The following is a 26,820-nucleotide window of genomic DNA, read 5'->3' as shown; positions in this document are numbered from 1 at the left end:
ACTAGGAATGGAAAACAGCAGTTTATCTCTCTCTTGAAAATCTTACTGCCAGATGCTAGCCTGGATGAGGCTTGCTGTTTCCTCAAGAGCTTGGTATATGACAAGAGGCTTCCCCTAGCGTAGCCTCAGCATTTTCTTTCTCCTTCCTCTTCTCCTGTTTTCTGTAACACAGGAGACATGCACACTACAGAGTAGGGTGTGTGTGGAGAATCTGCAGCTGCACTAGTGTCGAAGAACCTGCATAACTTTTCCTTGCTATGAAACTCCATTCTGTATACGAATGGCAAACGTTCTCTGAATGTCAATTCTTACATAGCCAAAACAATGCCACTCACTCACAAGAGAAAGGCTCAGGGGAATCCCAACATTTGCAGAAGTAGTAGACAAAAACTTAAAAAAGAAAAAACACTAAAGAGGCAAAAATCTCCAAGACAGCTCAAGAGGACTGAGCATGTTTAGAGGGCACAGAATGTCTGGTGGTAGTGTTGAAGGGGAAATGGAAAACTGGGGGAAGCAGGGGGAATGGAATGGAGTATCCTGGAAAAGACATGGCTGGCTAGAACCCCAAACAGGAGCACTCCATCCAACAACTTTTTACTTTATTTTGGTTATTCAATGTATAGCCCACCCTTCCTCCCAAAGGAGCCCAGGGTGGTAATTCCATTGCAGGTCATACTTACGTGCCTCCAATATTATTTCATCCAATCCCTGCATTATACCGTAAGAAAGACCTCTTAAAATCTATGTAGATGAAAAGGAAACAGCATATTCAGTGCTGAGAAGGAAGGGCAGTTTTTGAACGATGCACAACAAATAGGTGAAACCAACACAATTATCATGCTAAAAATTAGAATCTGGAAAAGCTCAAAGAAAAAGCCGGGTTCAGAACCCTCCTTGTTCAACAAACCTTTTAAGTAGAGACCTTATCCAAGTCTTTATCTGTGCTGGGATTACTTTTTAAGATGTTTGTAAAACTTTTTTTAAAAAACTTTTTTTAAAGATGTTTTGTTTTAATATAAAGTCTGTTTTTATGGTGTTTTAGAGTGTTTTTAGTGTTTTTGTTTGCTATCCTGGGCTACCGGGAGGAAGGGCAGGAAACTTCATAGCAGGTTTCTCTGTGCCTTGACTGTTCATCATAGTGGAGACTGGTCCATTAGGGCAAGTGGAGCACTGCCCCACCAAGCACAGTCTGACCTCATCCAGCCCCACCTGCCTCCTTGTTTACAACCAGTCCAAGGGGTTGCACTAACAGCCTCCTTTTCCATAGTCTCTGAGTTGCCTTTTTAGAATTCAGCAAGGAGGAGGAGGACACCAGAACAAGTTGACTCCACCTATTACTGGCTTGGCTCTGGCTCCACCTACCATTAGCTCTGGCTCCACCTACTGTCAACCTCCCTGCCTTCCACCCTACCAGTCCCAATGGGCATAAACTGCTACTGAGCATGAGCATACATTGTGATTTTGCATTTCCACAACAAACCTTCCCAAAGCCCTGGACCAGCCCTTCTATGAGTCAAAGTGAGCTTCCTTGCTCAGGCAGTGGATCATGGCAGGGAAGATTAAAAAAAATAGGCAGTGGTACACATTCAGAGTGATCATGTTTTAAAAAGACTGTTAAAAAGTAGGTTTCTCAAATTACCCCAGATTTCAAAGGGCCTCCCTAAGAGTTAGTGGCTTGTAGCACTGGTGTCAGAGGTAAACCTTGCAGAAACGAAGCTCCGCTCGCCGCGCAGCTGACGAGCGGGGCATGATTGCAGGTGGGGGTGAAGACGCTGTCCCCATCTGTTAATGGGGCAACGTCGCACGTTGTGCCCGTGACATCAGCGTGACGTGCAGTGTAAGGGGCGGGGTCTATAGGACTATTTGAGTCCAGCCGCCCCTTCCACCTTCCTCTTCTGCTGCTCCACGGCTTTGGCGCGGTGTGGCTCCTTTGCCAGCGCACGTGTGCCTCCGGAGGCTTTCTGAGGCCAGGCTGACTGTGTGGCGGCGAGCCCCCCCCCCCAGCCTCATCGGGAGACAGGGAGGTAGCGGCGGCGGGGTGGTGCATAGCGAGGCTTGGTGGCTGGCACCAAGGCCTACGGGGCGAGGCTTCTGGTCTTGGGAGGCCCTGCGGCGGCAGCGGCAGTGCAGTCACTACGAGGCAGCAGCGCAGGATCGGAGCCAGCATCGGTGAGGACCAGGCGAGACGGCCTTTGGCCGGCAATTTTTAAATTTTAATTTTAATTAACGCGGGGGTAGGTGGTGCATGACCCCAACCATCAACCCTTGCTGCGTGCAGGTCAATTAGGCTCCCCCCCTGGATAATTGGGTGCTGGGAGGGGGTATAGAATAAGCAGGTGGGCCCCTTCACAACATTTTGAAATCACGTCGTTTGTAAGCGGGGCCCCAATCTCCCTCTCTAGACAGGGTTGGGCCAGGGAGACCCAAATCAACTAGATATGCCACCCAAGAAAGGACAAAGGGGGGCCAAAAGGGAAAGGAAAGGCCCCCAAAGCGGGGGGGGAGATGCCCACCCCCAGTGGCGGTGGGGGCAAGGAGCGGGGAGGGGCCACCATGGGTGGCCATTAGAGAGTGGCAGAGGCACCATCCAGGGCGACAGAGTGGGTATAACAGGAGCCCTGCTGGATCAGGCCAGAGGCCTACCTAGTCCAGGGCTCTGTTCTCAAAATGGCCAACCAAATGCCCAGTATGGGAAGCTCGCAAGCAGGTCGTGAGCCATGGGCGTCCCCAGCGGAGAGGCCAAGGCGGCACTTGTTCCTTCCTGAGTGAATAATGCTCCCAGCTTTCATTTAAAAAATAAAAATAAAAATAGTACGTTTCTAGCATTTGTAGAACCTGAGACAAAACGTACAAGGGAAAACAAGTGAACAGGCAGAGGCTGATCTCTGGCAGCAGCATAGGGCCTAGTCCTCAGCATGTGCTGTCTGGGGTTATACTCTTTTCCTCTGCCTCCTTTCTCTCTAGATGCCCCTTTGTTCCAAGTTCTCTTTGCCATGCCAATTAGAGGGGGGGGGCAGAGGCTAGATCAGTTGCCACCTCCTCTTCCTCATTTGCATTGTCTCCCGTGGCAGTTCAGTGCTCCTCATCCTTGCTGTTACACAGCCAGGCCTAGAGCAAGAGGGCAGGCGTGGCACTGGAGGCAGTGGCTACTGCTCCTTGCAACACTACTCACTTTCTGAGGCGCAAGAGCAGCAATTGCCCTGTGCCACCGGACTTCTGAGAAGGAGGTGTTGCTGTGCATGGCACAAAGTGGGGGGGAGGCATAGCAGACAACCACCCACCCACGCAATGGGGCTTGTAACTCCAAGGAGCTGCTGCTCCCAAGTAGTGTCTGTGAGTTTACCTGAGGCAGTGAGATCTTAGCAGCTGCCTTACAGTGCCAATCCCTGGAAAAAAAGGGTTGATGCTAGCACCATAGAATCATAGAGTGGGAAGGGGCCTTATAGGCCATCGAGTCCAACCCCCTGCTCACAGCAGGAAATCCACAGCTGGAGCATCTCCCGCAGATGACTGTCCAGCCTCTGCTTGAAGACATCCAGCGAAGGGGATCCCGCCACCTCCCTAGGCAGTCGGTTCCATTGCCGAACTGCCTTTACTGTCATGAAGTTCCTTCTACTGTCCAATCTGAATCTACGCTCCTGCAACTTAAAACCATTAGACCTAGCCCTACCCTCTGGGGCAGCAGAGAACAAATCTGTACCCTCCTCTGTGTGACAGCCCTTCGGGTACTTGGGGAGTGCAATCATGTCACCCCCTCAGCCTTCTCTTCATCCTCGTTGCCCTCTTCTGAACCCGCTCTAACTTGTCTATATCTTTCTTAAAATGAGGCGCCCAGAACTGAACGCAGTGTCCCAGATGAGGCCTGACTAATGCAGAATATAGTGGGACTATTGCTTCCCTCGACCTGGAAACTATAGCTCTGTTTGTGCAGCCCAAAACCGCGTTTGCCCTTTTTGCTGCAGCATCACACTGCTGGGTCATGTTCAACGGATATGTGCAACAGGGAGATAGGAGGCAAGAGGCCTTCAAAAGGGTAAGAAGGAGCCACCGGCTGCTTAGGAACAGGTGTCCCTTCCCCAGTTAGACTCCGGGTACTATGAACTAGGTTAGCAGGCTGCCCGGTTTAAGGGGAGGTTTGTTATGTTATGGTTTGCCTTTTGTTTCCCAGTCTCATACCCCAACTCCTGGCTGGCCTTCATGGCCTCCAACTCACGGCTGGCCCTCATGGCCTACAATCTTCACCCCGTTTAGTCATGGCAATAACAGCTGTGGTCAGAATGTACAGAAGTACACTTGGTCACGCCAGTCTTATTCAAAGGGGCAGGCAGTGAGGGGTCCACACTAGTTAGTCTAGGATCAGTGAGCTGCACGCATGGAGTGCTTCAGAGCCTTCCATGAGGGGGCAGTCAGGAGACAAGTGGGCTCCTAAGCAGTGGGGCACTGTCTGTCTGAGTGGATGTTCATAGGTATGGCAGCTTGTGGGAGGCATGTTAGCACCTGAGGTTTCAGCTTATAGTATGAAGGATCCTGCCCCGGTGTTCACATTTCTGTAACAAGATTGACTCTTGCCCAGGGCTGAAAGCTGCACAGGGGCAAGCTTGAACCGTCCCAGATGAGATCCTGGATTGGGACCATGAAGTGTTTCCTTTCGGCCCTCTTGATGTTAGGGGTCTTTTAATGGGGTTATTATGCTATGATGGGGCTTGAACACCCATACTACGAATTCAGGGTTATGGCTGCCTTATGCACCGACCTGGCCGTGTGGTTCCCTTTCCTGCGGTTGCAAGCCTGGATTCAGGAAGGGGTTTTAACTATGAATGTTACCTTTCATTAACTCTTTTCTGGGGTTGGAAGGCGACTTTTGGACAGAAGAGCTCATGGCCTGGGGTCGGGTCTCATAACTCTCTTATAATTAGGAACACTAGAATTCATGGCCCTTGCCTGTCCCGTTGTTCTGGGAGAAGTTTATGCAGGGAGTCAGAGAAGGCAATAAGCCTATCTATTGCCCTAGCATGATCACCAGCTATCAGAATGCAGAATAGGGCAGCAGGGGCAGTGTGAAGGGGGGCTAATCCTGTGAGCTGCGCGCTGGAATTCCCTTGGATTCAATGGGTTACATTGCCCCCAGCATGCTCGCCAGCTTCCAGAAACAGGTATTCAGGAATTCTGGGCCGGCAAGGGCTATATGCCAGAGTGGCCTTTCCGGTGACTCACCTGCTGATATTCCTGATAGACGGCACGGCATGAGAAGGGGCATGGCAGTGGGAACACTTAGAGGTAAGCTTTCTTAGCCAGGCTGGCGGTTTTTTCCCTATCCCCATCGACCCTTCTCGCTGGACATTTTATGGGTGTAGTGGACCAGTGGGAAACGGTCTGTTCCTTCAGTGAAGACCCAAGCTATTCCAGGCAGTGGCTCATACACTGTTTTGAGGCTTCCAGGAGAAAAGAGGTGGCGGATGGCTCTACGTGAGACTTCTCTCGACATGCCCTCCAGTTTTGATGTTTCCAGGGAGGGGGGGTTATGCTTGCTCAACGTGGAAGGTCTAGAACGGACCAGAGGTGTACCTCTGCCGAAGGATATTTATTCACCCAGGCTAATCTGGACCCCCTAGCTATAGGCCATATATGCCTGTCTGGGTCAACAATACCAGTTTTGGCGTTAACAAAACAAGCATTGCAGGGGCTGGGGTATGACCCCTTCCAGTCTGGAACCTATGCAATTAAAATGGGAGCTGCTTCTATGGCAGCATGTTTTTGGTTTCCTCCCGGCACTGGTACAGGATGTGGGACTTTGGGCCTCTGATGCATATAATGGCTATATTCCCCCCTTTTAGAGGGCAGGGGGATGCGGCAGTCTCACGAACGAGCATTGTAGGGGCTGGGGTACGACACCTTACAGTTGGAACCTATTCATCTCGAATTGGGGCTGCTTTTACGGCAGCAGGTTTTAGTTTCCCACAGGCACTGGTACAGGGCGTGGGACTTTGGTCCTCTGATGCGTACAAGGGCTATATTCCCCACTTTTAGAGGGCAAGGGAATGTAGCGGCCTCACAATCTTCATTGTTTTGACAGGTTGCTGGACAGGGATGGAGCAGATGCACATCATAATATGCGGCCACAGCATGGTCTTCCGGGCACCCTGGAGGGCAGCGAATTCGAGCATGGGCTCGCAGTTGGGCCTCAGTAGAGGGGCTGTTGTGCAGTGGCTGGACCGGCAAGGAATGCATGGGGAGTGGCTCCTACCCGCTCTGTTCCAGCAAGGTGTGGTGCAGATATTTCTGCAGGCAATGGTCATCCACCTCGGTGGTAATGACCGCGGTGTGAAGCAGGGCAAGGCCCTCAGCATACAGGCATGTAAGGACATGCAAGTGATAAGGCAGCGTTGGCCTTTGGTGCGTCTGATGTGGTCAGACATGGCGCGGCATATGGGATCCAGCTGGAATTGATCATGCATGGAAGAAGGTCAACCGGCAAATTCGGTGGGCTGTTCTTGGGCAGGGGGGGTTGGCCATTCCGCATCCCCGCATTCAGCACTGGAAGGGTGAACTGTACAGGGCCGATGGCGTTCACCTGTCTCATGCAGGTAACGACTTATTTTGGGCGACCTGCAGGGGTGTCTGCGAGAGATGTTTCTCGGCAGTGGGGTAAAGGGGGACTAAATAGAGATTTGTCCCCCTTTTGTGGCGGGAAGGTGCGGGAAGGGAAATAGGTAAGGACAGCCAGGTGGCCCCCTTAGGCACCTTTGGAGGTGATTGGCGGTTCCAGAGGCCTGTGTCTCAGGGCTTTACGGCTCTAGGGCAGGATATGGGCTGCTTCTGGGGCCAACTTATCCTCATCTACCCAGGGGTTATCCGGCCCTGGGTGGGGATGATGTGGGAAGGCCCCCCTACTCACCTGCAGGGTGTGGCTGGGGTAAAGGGTAAGCAGATGGGCTTGCCCTTGCCCCAGCAGGGGCTGGTCGCCCGAGAGCTGTATGGCAAGCTACTTGCTTATAAACAGTTCCCGCACCTAGGTTTCCCTCTGCAGGTCACTTTAAATTGGGTTTTGTTCTATAATGTAAATAAAGTGGCCCTTGTTCAACCCAAGCTGACGTCTCTGTGTTTTATTTCACCCCTCAACTGCAAACTGTTTTCAGCTGCAATAGAACATTTCAGCAATCTCAAGTTCTTCGAGAATTAGGTGTGAAACATTTAATTTAGAAGGAAATGGCCCAGATGTCATTAGCCACATTCACAAGCCCTTTTGAATGTTGAATGTGCAATCTTTCTCCTTCCATCTCTTCCTGAAACTTGGGGTTGAGTTGCTTTTTCAGACAACCTCTCTCCTCTCTCACCCCCTCCACAACTATGTACAGAGAAACTAGAGATGGTGTGGACTGAAACCCTTTATTCCTGCAACTATGAGCCTTTAACTCTTCAAACTAAAAATAAACACAAGGGAACTCGTTCCTGCAATGGCCTGCAAGGCTGGAAACAAACACAAACATTCATACATGCACACTCACAGAGAGCAAAGAAAGGAAATCATATAAAAATAAGAGCGACACTTCAGCTTTATTAACTCATCTGGACACTTTTCTTTCATTTTCTTTTTAAATACACGTGAAGGGTGAGAAGTCAGCTTGAGTTTCCAGCTCCAAAGGGTCAGACTCTTGTGGTTTTGCTGCAGACAATGAAAAGTCACTTAAATGTATTTTTTTGAGGGTGGGATGAGATTCCTGGATGGAATTTGTAATTCTAGATCCTACAACCTCATCAAAGCCATCCTCTCAATTACACATCCCCCCCTCACAAAAAAAGCTTACAGATTTATTAATCAACTGCTAATGGATTAAAAACAGTACAAATTTGCATCCTGTCCTACAAGGTGTGCTTGCTGAGCCTGTCACACACACCTTTTGTTTAAGCATTTGTCGACTGAAACATCCTGTCAAGCCTGATGCTGCGGGAGAGCATACTTGCCAGACAAAGCAATGCAGACAAAGCAATGTGGTCTAACCAGGAGGTCTATGACTCTCTCAGTGAATTATTCACTACTTTGCTGTGGTCTGCATGCCAGGTCACTGGTGTTCACAGCAGGGAGCAAAGCATTATTCATTATCTGATATTTGGTTTTCTGTCTTGGAAGGTCCCCCCCCCCTTCACTGCTCTTTCAGGTTTTAACAAGACATTGCATTCTTTCAAACTTCCCCTGGGCAGCAGGGTTCCTCCCCCTACTCTCTCTCTCTCTGCATGGGTACGGCAATAATAGGTGGAAAACGTGAGCAGTTGTAAATTGTAACAGTTAATGTCAAATTGACGGGGCAGTGATCAAATGGAAGTTCATAACCGCAGAATGCAACCTGGGGGTGGATTGTTGGGTGTTTGGGTGGTTCCCCCCCCCCACAGATTTCTAATGGCAGGGCTATAAAATCATAAAGTAGAAGTCTTTTTTTCATACTGTGAAAAGTAACAAAGAATTTATTTGGGTGACCAGACAAATTAACAAGGTTGAGATTGGGCTTTTACAAGGCCTTTGGTACAACAGCTAATCCGCAATGGGGCTGACCATCTTGGTCTGAAAAGACCTTGAACAAACAACACCTGCATTGTATTTCTATTCTGGAACATCCTGGATTCAAGTTAAATGGCTCACTCTTCCTGTATTTATGATGGTCTAATTGGAAGCAACTAGTCTGGAAGAAGAGAGAAAATGAATGTCTCTTGAAAAGAAAAAAGATGGTAGCTCATTTTAAACATCCATTGTTAGTTGTAACATTCCAATCTGTCCCATTCAAAAAAATTGAAGTGAGGGAGAATGTTACCCAGGATGGAATCCACATCCTATTGAAATCAATGCACTCCAGTGACAGCAACCCCACAATTAGCACAAAGATAATCCAATTCTCAAGCCAATTAGCTGCAATCCTTGCATATAATTAATTCCCATTGAAGTCAATGGTGTGAACCGAAACATTTCAGTACCACCTCAGTTACACAGTACATTTAATGAAATTGATTGGACATGGCAGCTCGTGGGTAAGTTTAGAACTGGGATGTAAATCGATTTAATTTCAAGAACTCTTTTCCAGTCCATTGGCTATGATCAACCAGGAGTGGGCAGGGCCAGAGGCAAAAGCAGGTGGAGCAACAACTGCAAATTTTATTTGTACAGTAAGCTACTTTCTACACACACTCACACACACACCTCTATCATCCATCCCGACAAGCAAGATGCATTATCTGAGTTCAAGGACACTCTCCAGCCAGGCAAAAGCGCTCAAGGTGGATGCCAGGTGAGGGGTGTGCCTGGTAAGTGTTCCAAGGGCCTGATAGAGAGGCCTGGAGAGTTGCATTTGGCCCCCGCCCCTGCTTTATAGTACTATTTATGTTGGCTAGAAGTTTCCCCTCCCCCCACAAACCAACTCATTTGATCCTAAAAACATCCTAAATTATGACTTGCCCTTTGATCCTGACTGTCAGAAGACAAACAGTTTTAGAGACACAGCGACAGAGGAAGCTGCTTTATATGAAATCAGACCATTGGTCTGTCTAGCTCAGTGTTGTCCACACTGACTGACAGCAGGCTTCCTGAATTTCAAACAGGAGACATTCCCCGCCCTACCTGGAGGTATCAGAGATTGAACCTGGGATCTTCTGGCATGCAAAGCAGATGCTCTACCTACCACTGAGCTATGACCATTCCTCCATTTATTATTCTGGGGAAATATTTATTATCCTGTCTCTTATTCATTGAGAACTATTTCTCAATGTGATATGAGGATGCATCACTAAGTAACGGTAAGGGTGAGCAGAGGAAGGTTTTGATTCTACTTGAGCAACTGGGGAAGCGGAAAGATAATTTTTCTCACATAAATGAGTGCTATTAAGTTTCTAAATTAGGTTCATAGAGATGACTAGCGGCAGATCAAGCCAACCTTAATGTGTCAAATTGCACACAGAGGTGGGATTTAAACATTACTTCACAGTTATATGAAGGAATCTCAAAGAATCTGTTAACAGGTATATGGGAAACTTTAAAAATGTCCAAATATTGTTCTGGCTGGATATGTGCAGACCACTAGACATTTCCCATCCTCACTGAAATATCTGGGATAAATGCAAAAGAAAACAGCTGTTCCTTTTAAAGGATGCTCTACTAAGCCAAAGTTTCTGTGCATGACTTGGGCCCCATCTGCACTATATATTTAAAGCGGTATTATACCACTTTAAACAGTCATGACTTTCCCAAAGAATCCTGGGAACTGTAGTTTGTCAAGGGTGCTGAGAGTTGTTAGGAGGCCCCTATTCCTCTCACAGAGCTACAATTTCCAGAGTGGTTTAACAATCAGATCCTCTGATTCAGTAAGAAATCAAACAAGGGATGCAGAGAATAATAGATTCCTAGGCAACTTTGAATCCTTGTGAATGACAGTGTGAAAAAAGAAAGCCTCCTACTAAAAATGGAGTTGTAATTATGTCAGGAACCCAGCAGTTAAATTTATCAAGTCAGCTGCCTCTGATGTTTCTACATATAGCAATATGAGCACTCGGAAGCTGCAATTTCAAAGCCCTTTCCAACTTGAGCATAAAAGTATTCACAGGTGTTCTGCTGCCGCTGTTATTGCTGCTCCATATTTTTCTCACTCCAGATCCACTTAGATTGATGAGGCCAACAGTAAATTGCCACCCAATAAAGACCTGGCAAATACCCACAAAAGTAAAGGATAAGGTAGGTGTGTGTGTGTGTACTGCCTTCAAGTCGATTCCGACTTATGGTGACCCTATGAATAGGGTTTTCATGAAGCTGAGAGGCAGTGACTGGCCCAAGGTCACCCAGTGAGCTTCATGGCTGTGTGGGGATTCAAACCCTGGTCTCCCAGGTCGTAGTCCAACACCTTAACCACTACACCACACTGGCTCTCATAAGGTAGGTACTAAAGAGCAAACCTTCAGACATGCAAATAGACAGGCAGCCAGACTGCATCTCAGTTTGATTTCTTTATTCAAGAATCCAGCCTCCTTGACTTCGTTTGGTTTTGTATACTTTAGTTTAGGAGGACAATAGGTGTGTTTTACCTGAGGTGAAATGTAGCAAAGACACACTTTATCTTAGGATAGCAAGCTGAAGTCAAAACAGCATCGCTCTGGCAGTGACTGACCTTGATTTCCCAATGTAAAGGGGGGGGGAACCTAATGTGCATTTTCTCCTCACGATAAACCACAGAAAGGGGGGTAGATAATCTCCACATTTGCTTGTGTGCACCATCTTGTTTAATTAAAAGGCCCTCCTTAATCGCCTGAGGTCTTTTAGAATAAATAATAAGAGGCCATGACATGGAAATAGCATCAGGTGCTACTGTGGAGGAACAAATAATGAATGAATGTATCTGGGTTAATAGCCAAGCAAAATAGTTTTGTTCAAGAAAAGTGTGAGATTTCATCATTTCATTACAAAAGTGCTTTTCCTAGGTTGATTTCAGGTGGGTGGCTCTTAGCACTACTCAGTCATTGCTCTTCCATTGTAAACTACAAACAGAGTTGTGTCTGATTTTCCACACGAGTGTACATTCTTTCTACGGCTCCATCTCCACTATACATATAAAGTAGTATTATACCACTTTAGATGCTCTTGGAGGCCACTGATTCATAGGGTCGTCATAAGTTGTAATCGACTTGAAGGCACATAACAACAACAATACTACTTTTTGGGAACTATCGTTTGTTAAGGGTGCAGAGAGTTGCTAGGATAACCCTATTCCCTTCACAGAGTTGCAATTACAGTATTCCCTGGGAAGAAGATTGTTAAACCACTCTGGAAATTGTAGCTATTTGAGGGGAATAGGGGTTTCCTAACAACTCAGGACCCTTAAACTACAATCCCCAAGATTCTTTGGAGGAAGCCATGGTGGTTTAAAGTGGTATGATAGTACTTTAAATGTACTAGATGGGGCCTCTTTCCACACTCTCAGGAATATTGGGCTCTAAGTGTACATCATTTCTAAGTATAAACGATCACATGTATTCACCCTAGGAGATATACTTTGATCTGATCTGATTAGCTGTTCCTCTGAGGCAGCAGCACTCAGATTTGGATGAGGGCAGAACTGGGCCTGAGGACTGGCATAGCCTGTCTCTTTGAGCAGGGATCCAACCCCATTCTCATTAGTGTCCCAGCAGATTCCATGCGTGTCCATGCCAGCATTCCTGCCATGCAAAGACCCTGTATGTGTGTTGTGCACTAACATTGTTTGCAGATACCATTGTGGGGAGAAAGTAATGAGGAAAATGTGGATTCCAGAGGCCCCTTGTGATAGATGCACACTGGCCCTAAATTCTTTGCATGGATGTAACAAGTAACTGGAGGAGTAACAGAGCAGAGCTTCTTGTCCCTGAGCAACTTGCTACTTGGCTGCCTTCAGCTGCTATTGCACCACTGCAGACAATATAGCCATTACATTTGGATTGCTTGAGTCAATAGGATGCAGAGATCAGCCAACGGCAAGAGAGCAGACAGATTGAAGTTTTCTTATTACAGTTTTAGCTAGACGCTAACCCGTTATATTGGGGAGGCTCTCTAGAAGAGCTCACCTTCAGAATGCAAAACAAATACATCAGGGGCAGGGGACTCCTTCAGTTTGAGGACTACATTCCCTTCTGGGCAACCTTCCAGGGCCACATGCCAGTGGTGGGTGGAGCCAGAAGCAAAAGGCGGCAGCACAACGGATATGAATTTTACCTTTGTGCAGTAGGCCAATTTCTGCACACCCTCCCCTCCCCTCCTCCATCTAGCCAAGCAAAAGATATCAGAGTTCAAGGACACATTCCAGTTAGGGCACAAACACTCAAAGAGGGTGTGAAGCAAAGCTGGTGAGGGGGTATGGAATAGGGAGAGTCCTGAGGGCCAGATAGAGAGGATTGGAGGGCCACATTTGGTTTTCCAATCCCTGAAATAATTACTGCAGTGTGTTTTGTTGGGGGAAAATTCTGCTGAAAATTTTGAACCCCTCAGTGAAATGTCTTTTCAGGGCCATTGAGCAATAAACCCCATGAACTTATTTAATGAGTTTGAGGATCAGGAAGAGATAAAGAGATCACATCTAGGGATTAAATGGGATACCACACAGCTTAATTTTGTTAAAAATTAGTATTTTTGATAATTGAATAGTACTGCCTTGCAGAGTGTAACTTGTACAGATCCTATTAAAGATTCATCTCTACATCTATTTGGGAATCGGTAACTTTTGACGTCAGAAGGCAGCAAAACTGGCCAGTTGCTTGAGCCGCTTTTTGACAAAAGTTCAACATAGCTTCATAGGAGATTTGCTATATACGCAAGATTTAATAGGATTCAGAACCCATACAAGTGCCTCTGCTGTGGCAGTCACTACCCACATTGATTTCTACGTACCTAGAATGTATGCATGGAGGTGGTTGTGAACAGATCTATGCATGCTTCTTTGACCAGAGCATTTTGAAACTGTCAGTGCAGGCTGCCCGAGACAAATGATGAGAAGACACCATCACCACCACCATTCCCTGTACAGAAGCTGCCTTCTACAATGGCAATGGGATACTGTCATCCAGTGCCCCTGAGGGCAGCAGGCTAGTTTGGGGGGTGTATGACAGGCATAGTTTTGTATTTATCTTAGGTCATCTGTATTTGTGGAAGCTATCCTATAATCCTATAATCTAGGAGCTAGAACAATCCAGACTTTTCATGAATCAGGCAAGGTTCCAAAATAATGTTGGTACCATCTTGCAGTGAGGGCTTTCCAGGATGTGCTCAGATTGTATGAGGTCATCAACCAGAGTGGGGATTGAAGAATGACTGTGATTCCTAAACAGTTTCTTCAAGCTGATTGGCTGTGGCCCTTTGCCTTTCCAGAATATACATGACATAGCAAAAGAATAACATTTATACAAACCATACGTAGAATCTCATTACTTTTTTCCTGACAAGAGTAATGGTGGTGATGATGACTTTTTTAACCACTAAAGTTTTAGAGCCCCACTGGCAGCCAGGTAAAGTTGCTTCAGGGACCTGAAGTGGCTTGATGGCCAATTAATGGCTATCACATGGGCAACTAAAGCCAATAAAGGCAGCAGCGGCACTGGTAATAACAATTGGACTTCAGTCATCTTCATTCCCAAGGGTCTCCAGGCAGGGCCAGGAAAGATGCTTGCCTGAAATTCTGACAAGCCACTACATCAGATTAGCTAATACTGAACTAAAAATGGGCCAGTTGTCTGACTCAGTATAAGGCTGCTCCCTAATTCTTGAAAGTCAGCTGAAAAGTGTTGTTCATCACGTTGTGCCTCAAATTCCTTCCTCTCCAAATCTTTTTTTTTTTTCATTAAAGCATACGTTTTGGATCCAAAACCACTCCTGCTAGAGTGTCAGTCAGAAATACCAATTGGAGTTAAAATCTGTTGTTTTAAACATATTTCCCAGTTTAAACACTGCAAGAAATGTCTGAATCTCGGCATGTAAACTTCCAAATTGCTCTGTGGAGCAGCATGGGGGCAGCTGGCTTTTCCAACCCTTTTGAAGTCTTCTCAAAGACATCCTTCCACAGTCTGCATTCACAGTATTGTAACTTTGTGGACCACAGTTTTCTGTCACAGCATGCTGGGCAGGTTGCCATTTTAGCAAACTCTATGTTTTTTGAAAAGGGGAAAGTTTGGAAGCACAGTGTATGTGAGAAGCCCACATTGCCATCTGCAAATCTGCGCATGACATATTCCCAGTTGTTTCTTTCTAATCACTTAGGGTTCCAGCTCATAAGGGTGTGGATGCTAAGGCAGGGTGAGTGCTCTCCTCTTTCATGCAGTTCTCATGGTGGAGTTCTGAATGCCCAAACAGGGCTTCTAAAAAAAAAACAAATAACCAGATCCTATATAAGAAAATGCATTAGAGCAGGGATGTGGAACTTGTGGCCAGTGGGGCAGCCTGGGTGGAGTTCTCCTGGCTTCCCAACACTGAGGGTCACTGCCCAGCATTGTAATGAGCTTCCTGTGCCTTGCCCCTCCCACTGTCAGTCAGCTGCAGCGACTCACAATGTTGAGAAACTGGGGCAGCAAAGGAGCCCCAAACATGCTGCCCTACCAGCCACTACTGCCTGTTGCTGAACTTCAACTCCCACCTGCCCCAGGCAGCATGGCCAATGGTCAGGGATGATGGGAGCCACAGCTGGAGGGTAACACATTATCCATTCCTGCATTAGAGTTTTGATATTTGTATACATTTAAATGAATCCATATATATAGCTGGCACATGGCTCTTCCTCCTCAAAAGGCGAACATGCAAAACAACCCCAGAGATACACCCATTATATCCTCTTGAGTTTTCATTTGCTCTGGTTATGGTCATCCCCTTTAGGATGCACACCTTAACATGGTGAGGGGGTTTGAGAGTGTTGAAGAAGGGACTTCCGGGAAGGGTGACTTAGCCTGTGCCTGCTTTTGAGACGGGCTCCTGCCTCAAAAGAAGCTTATTCAGATATATCAGTCAGATTTTTTTTTTTTTTGACTGATTAAACTTCTCCCGGGTAGGGAGAAACGAAGAGATTAACCTCAAAGCCTATTTTTGTTGGGACGACCAGATCTCATTAATTTATGGGACGAGGTCCAGCCGACGAAGGTGGGACGGATTTTCAACAACAAGCTCTATCTGATAAAGCGAACGTTCATCTTATCTTCTAAGAGAGAACGCACTAACAGGCAAGCACCCTTCTTTCTATATTTTTCTTTTACTTGACTTAAATTGTTGCTGTTTAAAAGAGATTTGCCAGATTGATCGGTTTTTGACATCTCACTGGGGAGCCATAACTTCTCTCTGCTACTCACTAATTAATAGCTTATCTCTGTTTTTGTTGCAAAAAGCTGTCCTGGATTTGCATTCTAAAGATATACACAGAAGAGGGATTTCTATTCCAGATTTTTATTTTGAAGAATATTATATTGTCTGAGACTACTCTCTTTTTGGTCTATTTTATTTTGACGAATCTGTTTCCTGACGACCGCCATTAATTGTTTCGATCCTGGGAACTGCATTTTGTTTACTTAAGCATGGAGAGATAAGGCTGTCTGCTCTGTTTATACTGTGATGTCACCAAGTTTGGAGTATTAACCCAATTGTTGCTGAAATAAGAAGTGGTTTTCCTATATTTTTCTTTTAAAATGGCAATTAAGAAAGTGGCTGAGAATCTGGAAATAACTATGTTTCAGAAAATAATGGATGAGATTGAGATAACGAAACAAAACCTGCGACAGGGTTGTAAGGAGCTGAAAATTGAATTGAGTAAAATGAAGCAGGAGATTAAAGATATAGGGGTCCCTGTGAGAGAGGTGACCCTGGAAGGGGTCCCTGTGAGAGAGGAGACCCCGGAGATTGGAACAAACGTGGAACAGGAAAAAGATTTGGAGTCTATGGACTTTAGAAACAAAATCTATTGTTTGGAGACACAGGAGATTAAAGACATAGGGGTCCTTGTGAGAGAGGAGACCCTGGAGACTGGAACAGGGGTCCCTGTGAGAGAGGAGACCCTGGAGACTGGAACAGGGGTCCCTGTGAGAGAGGAGATCCCGGAGATTGGAACAAACGTGGAACAGGAACAAGATTTGGAGTCTATGGACTTTAGAAATAAAATCTATTGTTTGGAACTCAATGTTATCTCTGAAGAAATTAATGAAGATTCTAGAGATAAAGTTATCAATGGCATGGATAATCTTCTGGACTGGAATGATGTGATGGAGCCCAATATAGAGAAAATCTATGGAATTAACTGCAGCCATGTGACAATGGAAAAACTTTCAAGAGATGACCCAGTGTATTTTGAAAAAAAGAACAGAGATATGATTTTACAGCAGTATTTCAGCAACCTATTCAGAATGGATGGCAAGAAAATATTTGGGATAGAGGTAATTCCCATCAGACTCTTACTATATGACTATGGCTTTGACAGCAAGATTATTATGGAATACTGATAATGGAAGATTGGATACTGAAATTACTGGACTTAACAAGACTACTGAAGATGGAAGATGGAAAATGGAATTAATAGGGATAATAGAACAATGGCTACTGAAATTACTGAACCTAACAGATTCTGATGTGATGGATTAATTGAAATGTTTATTTTGACTATGGTTATGACAATAAGATTATCATAATTAGTAATGAGATGGATTAATCGATATGCTTATCTGGAAAAAAAAAATTGATAGATATATTTCTTAAAGAATTGAAACCTCTCTTTGACTTTTTGTGGAAAGAATAAAGTAATGTTTATGAGATTTGATGATTAAGTAAGATAACTACTGGAGGAAAGTGATTTTATAATATGACTTAAGAGACAGGATTGTTATATATTATAGACTTATAACTGATTTGATCTTTGACAAATGGGAAGTCAATATTTTACTCTTTATTTTTTATTTTTGTTTTTTTTTTCTTTCTTTTTTTGTTTAACTATTTTTGATTTTGTTTTTTGTCTTTGAATGTTTTATGATTTCGTCTTGTATGTTTTATGAAAATTTGAATAAAAATTATTGAAAAAAAAAAAAAAAGAGAGTGTTGAAGAAGCAGAGAGCAATGCCGTCAGGAGTCTAGACCAAGAGGCTAGACTCTAAGCAGGGCATCCAAGACAGAACGGTCAAAGCTGAAACACTAGGCTAAGATGCATCCAAACTCAGAGGAAGGCAATGGTAAACCACCTCTGAATACCTCTTACCATGAAAACCCTATGAACAGAGTATCCAAAATGCTACATGAGATAGTGCTGGAAGATGAGACCCCCAGGTCAGAAGACACTCACTGAGCTACTGGGAAAGAACAAAGGACGAGTAGTGCTGTGACTAATGATGCAGCTGGGTGAAAGCCGAAATGAAGCCCAGAGGCTGATGCGCACAGATGCGAAAGGAGAGTCCGGAGTTGTACGATGCACACAATAGGAACATGGAATGTGAGAAGCATGAACCAGGGAAAGGTAGAAATTATTAAGCAAGAAATGGAGCGTATCAACATTACAATACTTGGCGTGAGTGAATTAAAATGGACTGGAATGGGACATTTTCAATCAGGCAACTACAAAATATTTTATGCAGGAAATGAGAAATCAAGAAGAAACGGGGTTGCTTTAATAGTGAGAAGTGATGTAGCAAAAGCAATTAGGAGCTACAACGCAAGGTCTGAGCGAGTGATATCAATGAGATTAAACAGGAAACCTATTAACATAACCATCATCCAAGTCTATGCTCCAACGGCAAACACAGAAGAAGAAGAATTGGAGAGATTTTACGCAGAAGTACAGGAGGAAATTGATCACACATCAAAACAAGATATGATTATAATCATGTGGGCTGGAATGCAAAAGTAGGGAACAGAGAAGAACTAGGAATTGTGGGAAAATGGGGCTTAAGTGACAGAAATGAAGCAGGAGACTTATTGAATTCTGTGAAGCCAATGATTTGTTTCTTGCCAACACATTTTTTGAGCAACCAAAAAGACAACTGTACACGTGGACATCACCAGATGGTCAATATAGGAATCAAATTGATTATATAATTGGAAACAGAAGATGGAGAAGTTCCATACTTTCTGCAAAAACAAGACCAGGAGCAGACTGCGGTACAGATCATGAACTGATCGTACTGAAAATCAGAGTAAAGCTAAAGAAGAACAACAAAGCACTCATAATGCCAAAATACAATTTAAATAACATCCCAGAAGAATATAAAGATCAAATAAGGAACAGGTTTGAGGCTTTAAACTTAGTTGACAGAGAACCAGAAGAACTATGGACTGAAGTCAGGGACATTATCAGGGAAGAATGCAAAAAGACAATACCTCTTGTTAAAAAGAAAGACCTCAATGGATGACTGAAGAAACTCTTAAAATGGTTAAAGAGAGAAGGAAAGCAAAAGCAAAAGGAGATAGAAACACGGTCAGAACCCTAAATGCAACTATACAATGACTAGTACATAGGGACAAAGAAAACTATTACAATAGTTATTGTATAGAAATAGAAAAGGACAACAAAATGGGAAGAACAAGAGCCCTATTCCAAAAGATTAGATAAATGAAAGGGAAATTTAAACCATGAGCAGGGATGAATAATCAACAGGGGAACACACTGACTGACCAAGATGAAATAAAAGGAAGATGGAAGCAATACACTGAAAAACTCTATAAAAGAGATGACAGGATGACAGATTCATTCACGGAGGAACCATATGATGAAGAACCAGAAATTTTAGAATGTGAGGTGAAAGCTGCTCTTAAAATTCTTGGAAGAAACAAATCATCAGGAATAGACAGCATACCAATAGAGTTGCTACAAGCTACTGAGACTGAATCCGTCCAAATTTTGACAAAAATTTGTCAAGAAATATGGAAAACTAAACAATGGCCCACAGACTGGAAGCGTTCAATATATATCCCACTTCCAAACAAAGGGGGTCCCAGAGAATGCAGTAATTACCGAACTATTGCCTTAATATCCCATGCAAGTAAAGTAATGCTCAAGATTCTACAACAAAGGCTCTTACCATATATGGAGCGAGAGATGCCAGACGTCCAAGCTGGATTTGGAAAGGGAAGAGGCACCAGAGATCATATTGCAAACATACGTTGGATAATGGAACGGAGCAAGGAATTTAAGAAGAAAATCACCCTGTGCTTTATAGACTACAGCAAAGCCTTTGACTGTGTAGATCATGAAAAACTATGGAATGCTTTAAAAGAAATGGGGGTGCCACAGCATCTGATTGTCCTGATGTGCAACCTATACTCTGGACAAGATGCTACTGTAAGGACAGAATATGGAGAAACCGATTGGTTCCCCATCGGAAGGGGTGTGAGACAGGGGTGTATTTTATCACCCTATTTGTTTAATCTGTACGCAGAACATATCATACGGAAAGTGGGATTGGACCAAGATGAAGGAGGTGTGAAAATTGGAGGGAGAAACATCAATAATTTAAGATATGCAGACGATACCATACTCTTAGCAGAAACCAGTAAGGATTTGAAACGAATGCTGATGAAAGTTAAAGAGGAAAGCACAAAAGCAGGACTACAGCTGAACGTCAAGAAGACTAAAGTAATGACAACAGAAGATTTATGTAACTTTACAGTTGACAATGAGGACATTGAACTTGTCAAGGATTATCAATACCTCGGCACGGTCATTAACCAAAATGGAGACAATAGTCAAGAAATCAGAAGAAGGCTAGGACTGGGGAGGGCAGCTGTGAGAGAACTAGAAAAGGTCCTCAAATGCAAAGATGTATCACTGAACACCAAAGTCAGGATCATTCAGACCATGGTATTCCCGATCTCTATGTATGGATGTGAAAGTTCGACAGTGAAAAAGGCGGATAAGAGAAAAATCAGTTCATTTGAAATGTGGTGCTGGAGGAGAGCTTTGCGCATACCATGGACTGCGAAAAAGACCAATAATTGGGTGTTAGAACAAATTAAACCAGAACTGTCACTAGAAGCTAAAATGATGAAACTGAGGTTATCATACTTTGGACACATAATGAGAAGACATGATTCACTAGAAAAGACAATAATGCTGGGAAAAACAGAAGGGAGTAGAAAAAGAGGAAGACCAAAGAAGAGATGGATTGATTCCATAAAGGAAGCCACAGACCTGAACTTACAAGATCTGAGCAGGGTGGTTCATGACAGATGCTCTTGGAGGTCGCTGATCCATAGGGTCACCATAAGTCGTAATCGACTTGAAGGCACATAACAACAACAACATGGTCATGAGCCAGAGAACAGGAAGGCAAAAACATAGTTTTCTTTAAGACAAAAACAATGGCACCTGTTAGCTCTGTTCCTAGGGTATCATGGCACTAGGTTCCAAGGAACACTCCAAGTACTTTCTTTTAGTTGAACGTCTGGATATCACTGCACTTAAGAGACAATGAACTATATGAGTTTGTACCTTAGCAACACAACAATATTTAGCTCTAATGTTACAGCAGGCATAGAAACATGTGGAGCCATGTTTGCTCCACAACAAACTGGCTTTCAGCATATGAACACAGTTGTGCAGAAAGTCAGTTTGCTCACAGTCTTTAATTTTTTTAAAAGAAAATAATAAATGTTTTAAGTCTTCCTAGTTTCAGAGGAAAGTGAAAAGAGAAACCAGATGTGATTTGGATAAAACTCAAAAGTGGCCAGGGGACAGAACATCTTCATTCTATTTTCATACCCATATCTGATTAATTTCTTCATGTTCTCCTTCCCCAGTAAAGCTAAGGAAAACAAAATGATCACATCATAGAATCAAACATTGTTTTGCTGCTTGTAAAGATAGGAGCATATTCCCCTTAAATTTCACACATGCACACAGATCTTTTCAAACCACATGGTTTTCTAGGACAAGAATGGAACTAGCAGAACAAACCTCTGTCAGCTAACAAATGGGTCACACTAATATTAGCCTGAATGAGTAGATGGTATCATTTCACACATACTGCATCTTTCAATTAAAGCGAATACCAGAGTTCCGTTAGCAAGACAGCTGGTGATACTCTTTCACTAAACATAGTCCTGTCATCACCAAAGAGAATAGCCGGGACATTTTAATGGTTGGGGCAACTGATGATTTGGTTTAGCCAAAACAATTTCTTAAACATACGGTTTCATTTTAAGCAAGCAAGAGATAAAGCCCTTACATGAGTACTAAACGTACGTTACTGAGTGATGTGTTTATTAAATCTAGTTCAACCAACACATAATTTATCTGAAGAGCAGTAATGTTTATTATCTGGAGCTCAAATAGAAAAAATAACAACACTAACTTTTTTTAAAAAAATAAAGAACTGAGTACCACATAGGTATGCTTGTTGTGCAGTCATAAGGTAAATATATATAACATTGGACCTCTTCTATTTATTATAATAATAGTTAATGCTGCATTTGGGAGACACTGTGTTCTAGGAGGTAACAGTACGAGTGTTGTACAGTAAGAAATCGAAAATACCAGAGACAAGTGCTGGAAGCTTCTTTATTTCAGGAACTCACTCAGAAGCAAAACTAGAGCTAAATTCCACCCTTCCCCAAACACTCTAGCCCCACTCTTTCTTTCCTTTTCCTCCCAGATCCTTTTTTTGCCTTTGACTACAAATCCCAATATGCAGTTCACCAACTACAATATCCCATTGAGTCAAGCAGTTTACTCCTCTTAGGCCTTCCAAGGATGGCTATTTAAGCATCTCTCCAAAGGAGGAAATAAATCACCAATAGTGTGACGAGGGGGACCTGTGTTCCTGCTCAGCCTGCTGTCCAGTTAAACCATTGATGGGCAACCTAAGGGCCCCTCATTGCCTTTCTTATATTTGTTTGCCATTAAACCAGACTTGGATGTGGCAGCCCTTCAAACTGAAAGATGGCTTCAACTAGAGGACATGTGACCACCCTAGGCTTTTCATTTTAGGGGACTGATGGAACAAAGTGACCTCTGCCTAAGAACTAAGGCATGATTTAAACTTCACCCAAACACCCATTGTGAGTTTGGTTACTTTAGAACCTTTTAGATCTGCTATTGCATTGCTTTCTTGCCATTGTCTGGAAGCCTAATTAAAAAAGATGTTGAACACAAGCAGTATAGCACTATATCAGGGCTTCAACTCTCATGAGCCCCATCCAGCATGACCAATTATTGGGGAAGTTGTAGATCAGTATCATCTGGAAGGCCACCGATTCCTCTACATTATGCAGCAGTGTTCTTGCCTATGTCAGGAACTTACATCATCTTAGCCCAGGCATTTGACAGTCAACTGGATTTCTGTTCCTATACCTTTTAATCCCACTCACAGTCTTCCATGTAACCTCTTTTCTAAGGGACTAGAACAGCATGGCTCCCTTGGCTTCTAGTGGTCTGTTTCTTATACCTTTTCAGAGACTCCAATCTCCATCACAACAACATACTGAGTTTACTTCCTTCCCTCGTGCTAATTTTCAACTAAATGTTGGCAAACATTTACAGCATCCCTTGTTCATGATCTGCCAGCATCAAGAGTTTTTTGAATTCTTGGATAATCGGGGCCATACAATGTTTTTTTCTCCCTTTTCTTTTAGTGGAGCCAATCTCAGGGGCTTGCAAATAAATTTAAGGAATTTTACAGAGATTTAAAACAGCTTCCTTCAAATGTATCACTGGTAGGGTCTTAATCAAGGTTCTGATCAAGACTTTACTCGAGGCTATACCTCAAAAGAAGCTAACAATTCTAGTGACTCCAGTGATAAATTGATTTAGCCAAAACGACTTTAATGTCAAAAAACATTATTCTGTGTTGCTGTTTTTTGTTTTTGTTTTATTTGCCTTTAGGATGCTTTATAGCACATGGTATAAAGCTAAATATGTATGCACATATATTTTGGGGTGATTCATAGAGTCGCCAAAAGCTGTAATTGACTTGAAGGCACATAACACAGAGACTTATTTTGGGGTGTCTGATTTAAGATACCTGTATAAAGATTGATTTTCCGAGTTTGCTGAGCATCAGTGCTTTAAACAAGCAAAGATCTCAAGTATTTGCAAGATGGAATATTAAATTGTATTAATGGTCCTAAATTATTATTTTTTGTCAGACTCTTGCTGATTCATGTAGATAGAGAATCTTCCATCTTCCTTTCTATCTTCTTTTATTTTGGTATTCTCTATTGTGAAGAATGCGTCTCTTTTGTTCTCCACCTGGGTTCTTTATAATCTTCCATGGCTCTGGACATGATGGCTTGTCTTTTATGATGGGGGGGGAAGCGTGTAGCTGGAGGCAAGGAGGGAGAAAGCTGGGGAAGCAGGGTGGCAGAAAGAGAGAGGGAGAAAGAGAAAAGGCATGGCAGAAACAGAGAGAGAAAATGGGGTGCCCTGGCCACTTTTGGCTCGTCCTCTGCCCACTGCTGACTTTGGCCCTTCCCATCAAAGTCTCTGTCCCTGTCCAAGCCAGCATGCAGCCCCAGACAGATTATCCTTGAGAGAATGTGGCCCTTGACAAACAAACAAAAAAAGCTTCCCCACCATGATTAACAAAAGAGCAATCTCCTTATTTCCAGATGTATAGAAAAGAAATAGGTGGTCCCAGGCTGCATATATACTATGGATTTGAAGCAGGTTTAAAACACATTCCTCATCTCCAAAGAATCCTGGGAACTTAATTTGTTAAGGGTGCTGGGAATTGAAGCTTGGTGAAGGGTAAATGTGCTTTATTATTATTATTATTATTATTATTATTATTATTATTATTATTATTATTATTATTATTATTATTATTATTTACATTTGTATACTGCCCCATAGCTGAAGCTCTCTGGGTGGTTTACAACAATTAAAAACATTAAAAACAAATATACAAATTTAAAAACACTTAAAACAAACAATTTAAAAACACATGCTAAAATGCCTGGGAGAAGAGGAAAGTCTTTAAGTGTATGGTATATATGCAGCCTGGTTCCTGACATTTTCAGGTATGGGAAAGTGTCTATTTTTGTGAGCTTTTGTGTGAGTTTGCTCTGTGCCTGAACGGGTACAGCAGAGAGGAAGTGTGGTTAGCAGGTGTGTTTGGCACACACACAAAATATTGTTGAGCATAGAGACTACCATATTTTTCAACTCGACAGTTGCTAATGTCACTGTTCAATCACTCTTCAAGAGATAATTGTTGCAAATTCAGATGAACAGAGCTATGAACCATCATAACGCTGAAGTCTTCAATAGACACATGTTACCCTTGATCTTAGTAAGCAGCAAAATATCTGCTGTTTCAGAAGGACTCTAAGTATCTATTAGCTGTGCCCATTCACAGTTTTAAAATCTTACTTGGCAGATGAGAGATACATTGATCTTAGACAAGCAATGAAGACAGTTGCACACCAGCTGTTCCTGCCATGTACCATGCCGATTGTGTCTTCTTAATCGGACTGTTGGGGCCAAATATCAGGATCACATTGCTTGTGGCTCAGCCTTCATCTTTCATTGCCTGGCATCTCTACAGTCTTGGATTGCCCAATGGAATACTAAGGAATGTTTTGTGAGATTTTCTTTTGGCTCAAATAGTTAAAACTCAAATGATATTGACTGCTGAGTATAGCTTGTTCCTTCATTTAGTTTTTATGCAGAGCTGAACTGTAAGCTGTTTCAGGAGCTGTTGAGGGCTGAGTATTTGTGGGTTATAAGTAACAAAAGATACTGAAATAATTAAATAACTGTTGTAACAGTTTGCAGATTTAGAGTGTTGTGTGCCTAAAGCTTGCAAATCAGCCCAAAATGCCTACTTGAAGTTTAATAAGATTGCTACTTCTCTTTGATTATAAGTTCTATACTAGTGTTATTTATTAATTATTTAGTAGATTTTTACCCAACTTTCACCATGAGGTACCCAACGTGGGCGGATTACAACAGTTAAAAAATACAATATCGCAATCAATTAAAACAAAGTACAGTCAATAGAACAGGATGAGTACTTTGTATGTGTGTGTGTGTGTGTGTGTGTGTGTGTGTGTGTGAGAGAGAGAGAGAGAGAGAGAGAGAGAGAGAGAGAGAGAGAGGTGTACCTTCAGCATATATGATGAAAACTACATAATGAAGGTGCTAGATGCACCTCTGTGGGAAAGGAATTCCACAGCTTAGAGGATTCCCTTTCCCAGGCTGCCATCTGCCCCGAACATCTGTGGATGGTGGAACTACCAAAAGGGCCCCCACTGCGAATCATATACCCTGCAAGGGTCTGTAGGGAAAGAGATGGTCTTTCAGTTATTTGCAGTCTAAGTCATTTAGGGCTGTAAACACTAATGTGAGCACCTTTAATTGGGCCTATAAACAAATTGTCCACCAGTGCAGCTGGGCCAGTAAAACCAGGGCCATACCTGGTAAGCCAGCCGTAGCTGGAAATAGGCCCTCCTAGTCACTAAGGTCATGTGTGCCTCCAGTGATAATGTTGGATCCAGGGGTATCACCCAAACTGTGGACCTGCTCCTTCCAGGAGAGTGCAACCCTGTACAGAACAGGTTGACTCCCCACCTCCGAGACTCAAGAACTCTGAATGAATTACACCTCTGTCTTTTCAGGAGTCAGCTTCAAATTATTGGCTGACATCCAGCCCATCATTGTCTCCAAGCAGCAGTCTAGCCCTTCAACTGCCTCTCCTGGTTCAGATGGAACAAAGAGCCAGAGCTGGATGTCATCTGTGAAGTTGCAACAGTAACTTTGCAGTAGATGTGCCATTGCTGCTTACTTGGGGGGAGGGATAAAGGATGAGGCAGAGGAGAAGTTGGTGTAGCTTAGGCACACCAGCAGGAGTGCTGAGTTGACTCCACTGGTGCGCCTGCACCACACCAACCTCCCCATCACCTTGCTGCCCCTCTCTCAATAAGTAGCAGCAATACACCTGCATTGCAGCTCTGCCCCACCAGGTGAGCCACTTCTGTATAAAAGGTAAGGGGACCACCTCCTCTGATTCCCCCTGTAATTCAAGCACAAACCAATAGGAAGCCATAATGTAAGAAGATTTTATGCTGATAGATCTGTCAGAATGCATACATTTGGCATTGCTTCTGTAAAACAGAAATATATCACATCCAAAACAGGCTTATGTTGTGACCCTTTAGCCATGTATCTGGAATAAGCCCCATTAGATTTAATAGGGCTAACTTCTGAACAGACATGTAAACTATAAGACTGAGTATATGATAAGACTGCGATCTTGTGCACACTTACCTTGGGAGTAAGGCCCATTGAACATTGTGGAGCTTACTTCAGAGTACTTCACCGGGTTGCACTATAGGCAAAGAAAAGCCCCCATTTGTGAAGGAACAACAGATAA

The 26,820-nt window shown here is 43.6% G+C and overlaps 1 protein-coding gene across 1 annotated transcript; it reads left to right on the top strand.

The window, feature by feature from the left end:
* Positions 1-5,032: 5,032 nt before the first annotated feature.
* Positions 5,033-26,202, top strand: LOC133363346 (uncharacterized). The gene is made up of 4 exons (XM_061582748.1): positions 5,033-5,277; positions 6,074-6,326; positions 25,107-25,174; positions 26,066-26,202. The coding sequence occupies exons 1-4, from the start codon at positions 5,109-5,111 to the stop codon at positions 26,200-26,202; spliced, it is 627 nt and encodes a 208-aa protein (XP_061438732.1). The 5' UTR covers positions 5,033-5,108.
* The last annotated feature ends 618 nt before the right edge of the window (positions 26,203-26,820 follow it).

Source organism: Rhineura floridana, chromosome 8 (genome assembly GCF_030035675.1).
Source record: "Rhineura floridana isolate rRhiFlo1 chromosome 8, rRhiFlo1.hap2, whole genome shotgun sequence".
NCBI lineage: Eukaryota > Metazoa > Chordata > Lepidosauria > Squamata > Rhineuridae > Rhineura > Rhineura floridana.
This window is presented reverse-complemented; position numbering and strand designations above follow the sequence as displayed.

What these genes read in the sequence shown, in the direction of transcription:
- LOC133363346 (XM_061582748.1), top strand. Translation starts at nt 5,109, where the DNA reads ATGGGTTACATTGCCCCCAGCATGCTCGCCAGCTTCCAGAAACAGGTA. An exon ending in GGTAATGACCGCGGTGTGAA is followed by an intron (nt 6,327 to 25,106) that starts GCAGGGCAAGGC and finishes TCCTTCATTTAG; the next exon opens with TTTTTATGCAGAGCTGAACT. An exon ending in TGAGTATTTGTGGGTTATAA is followed by an intron (nt 25,175 to 26,065) that starts GTAACAAAAGAT and finishes CTGTCTTTTCAG; the next exon opens with GAGTCAGCTTCAAATTATTG.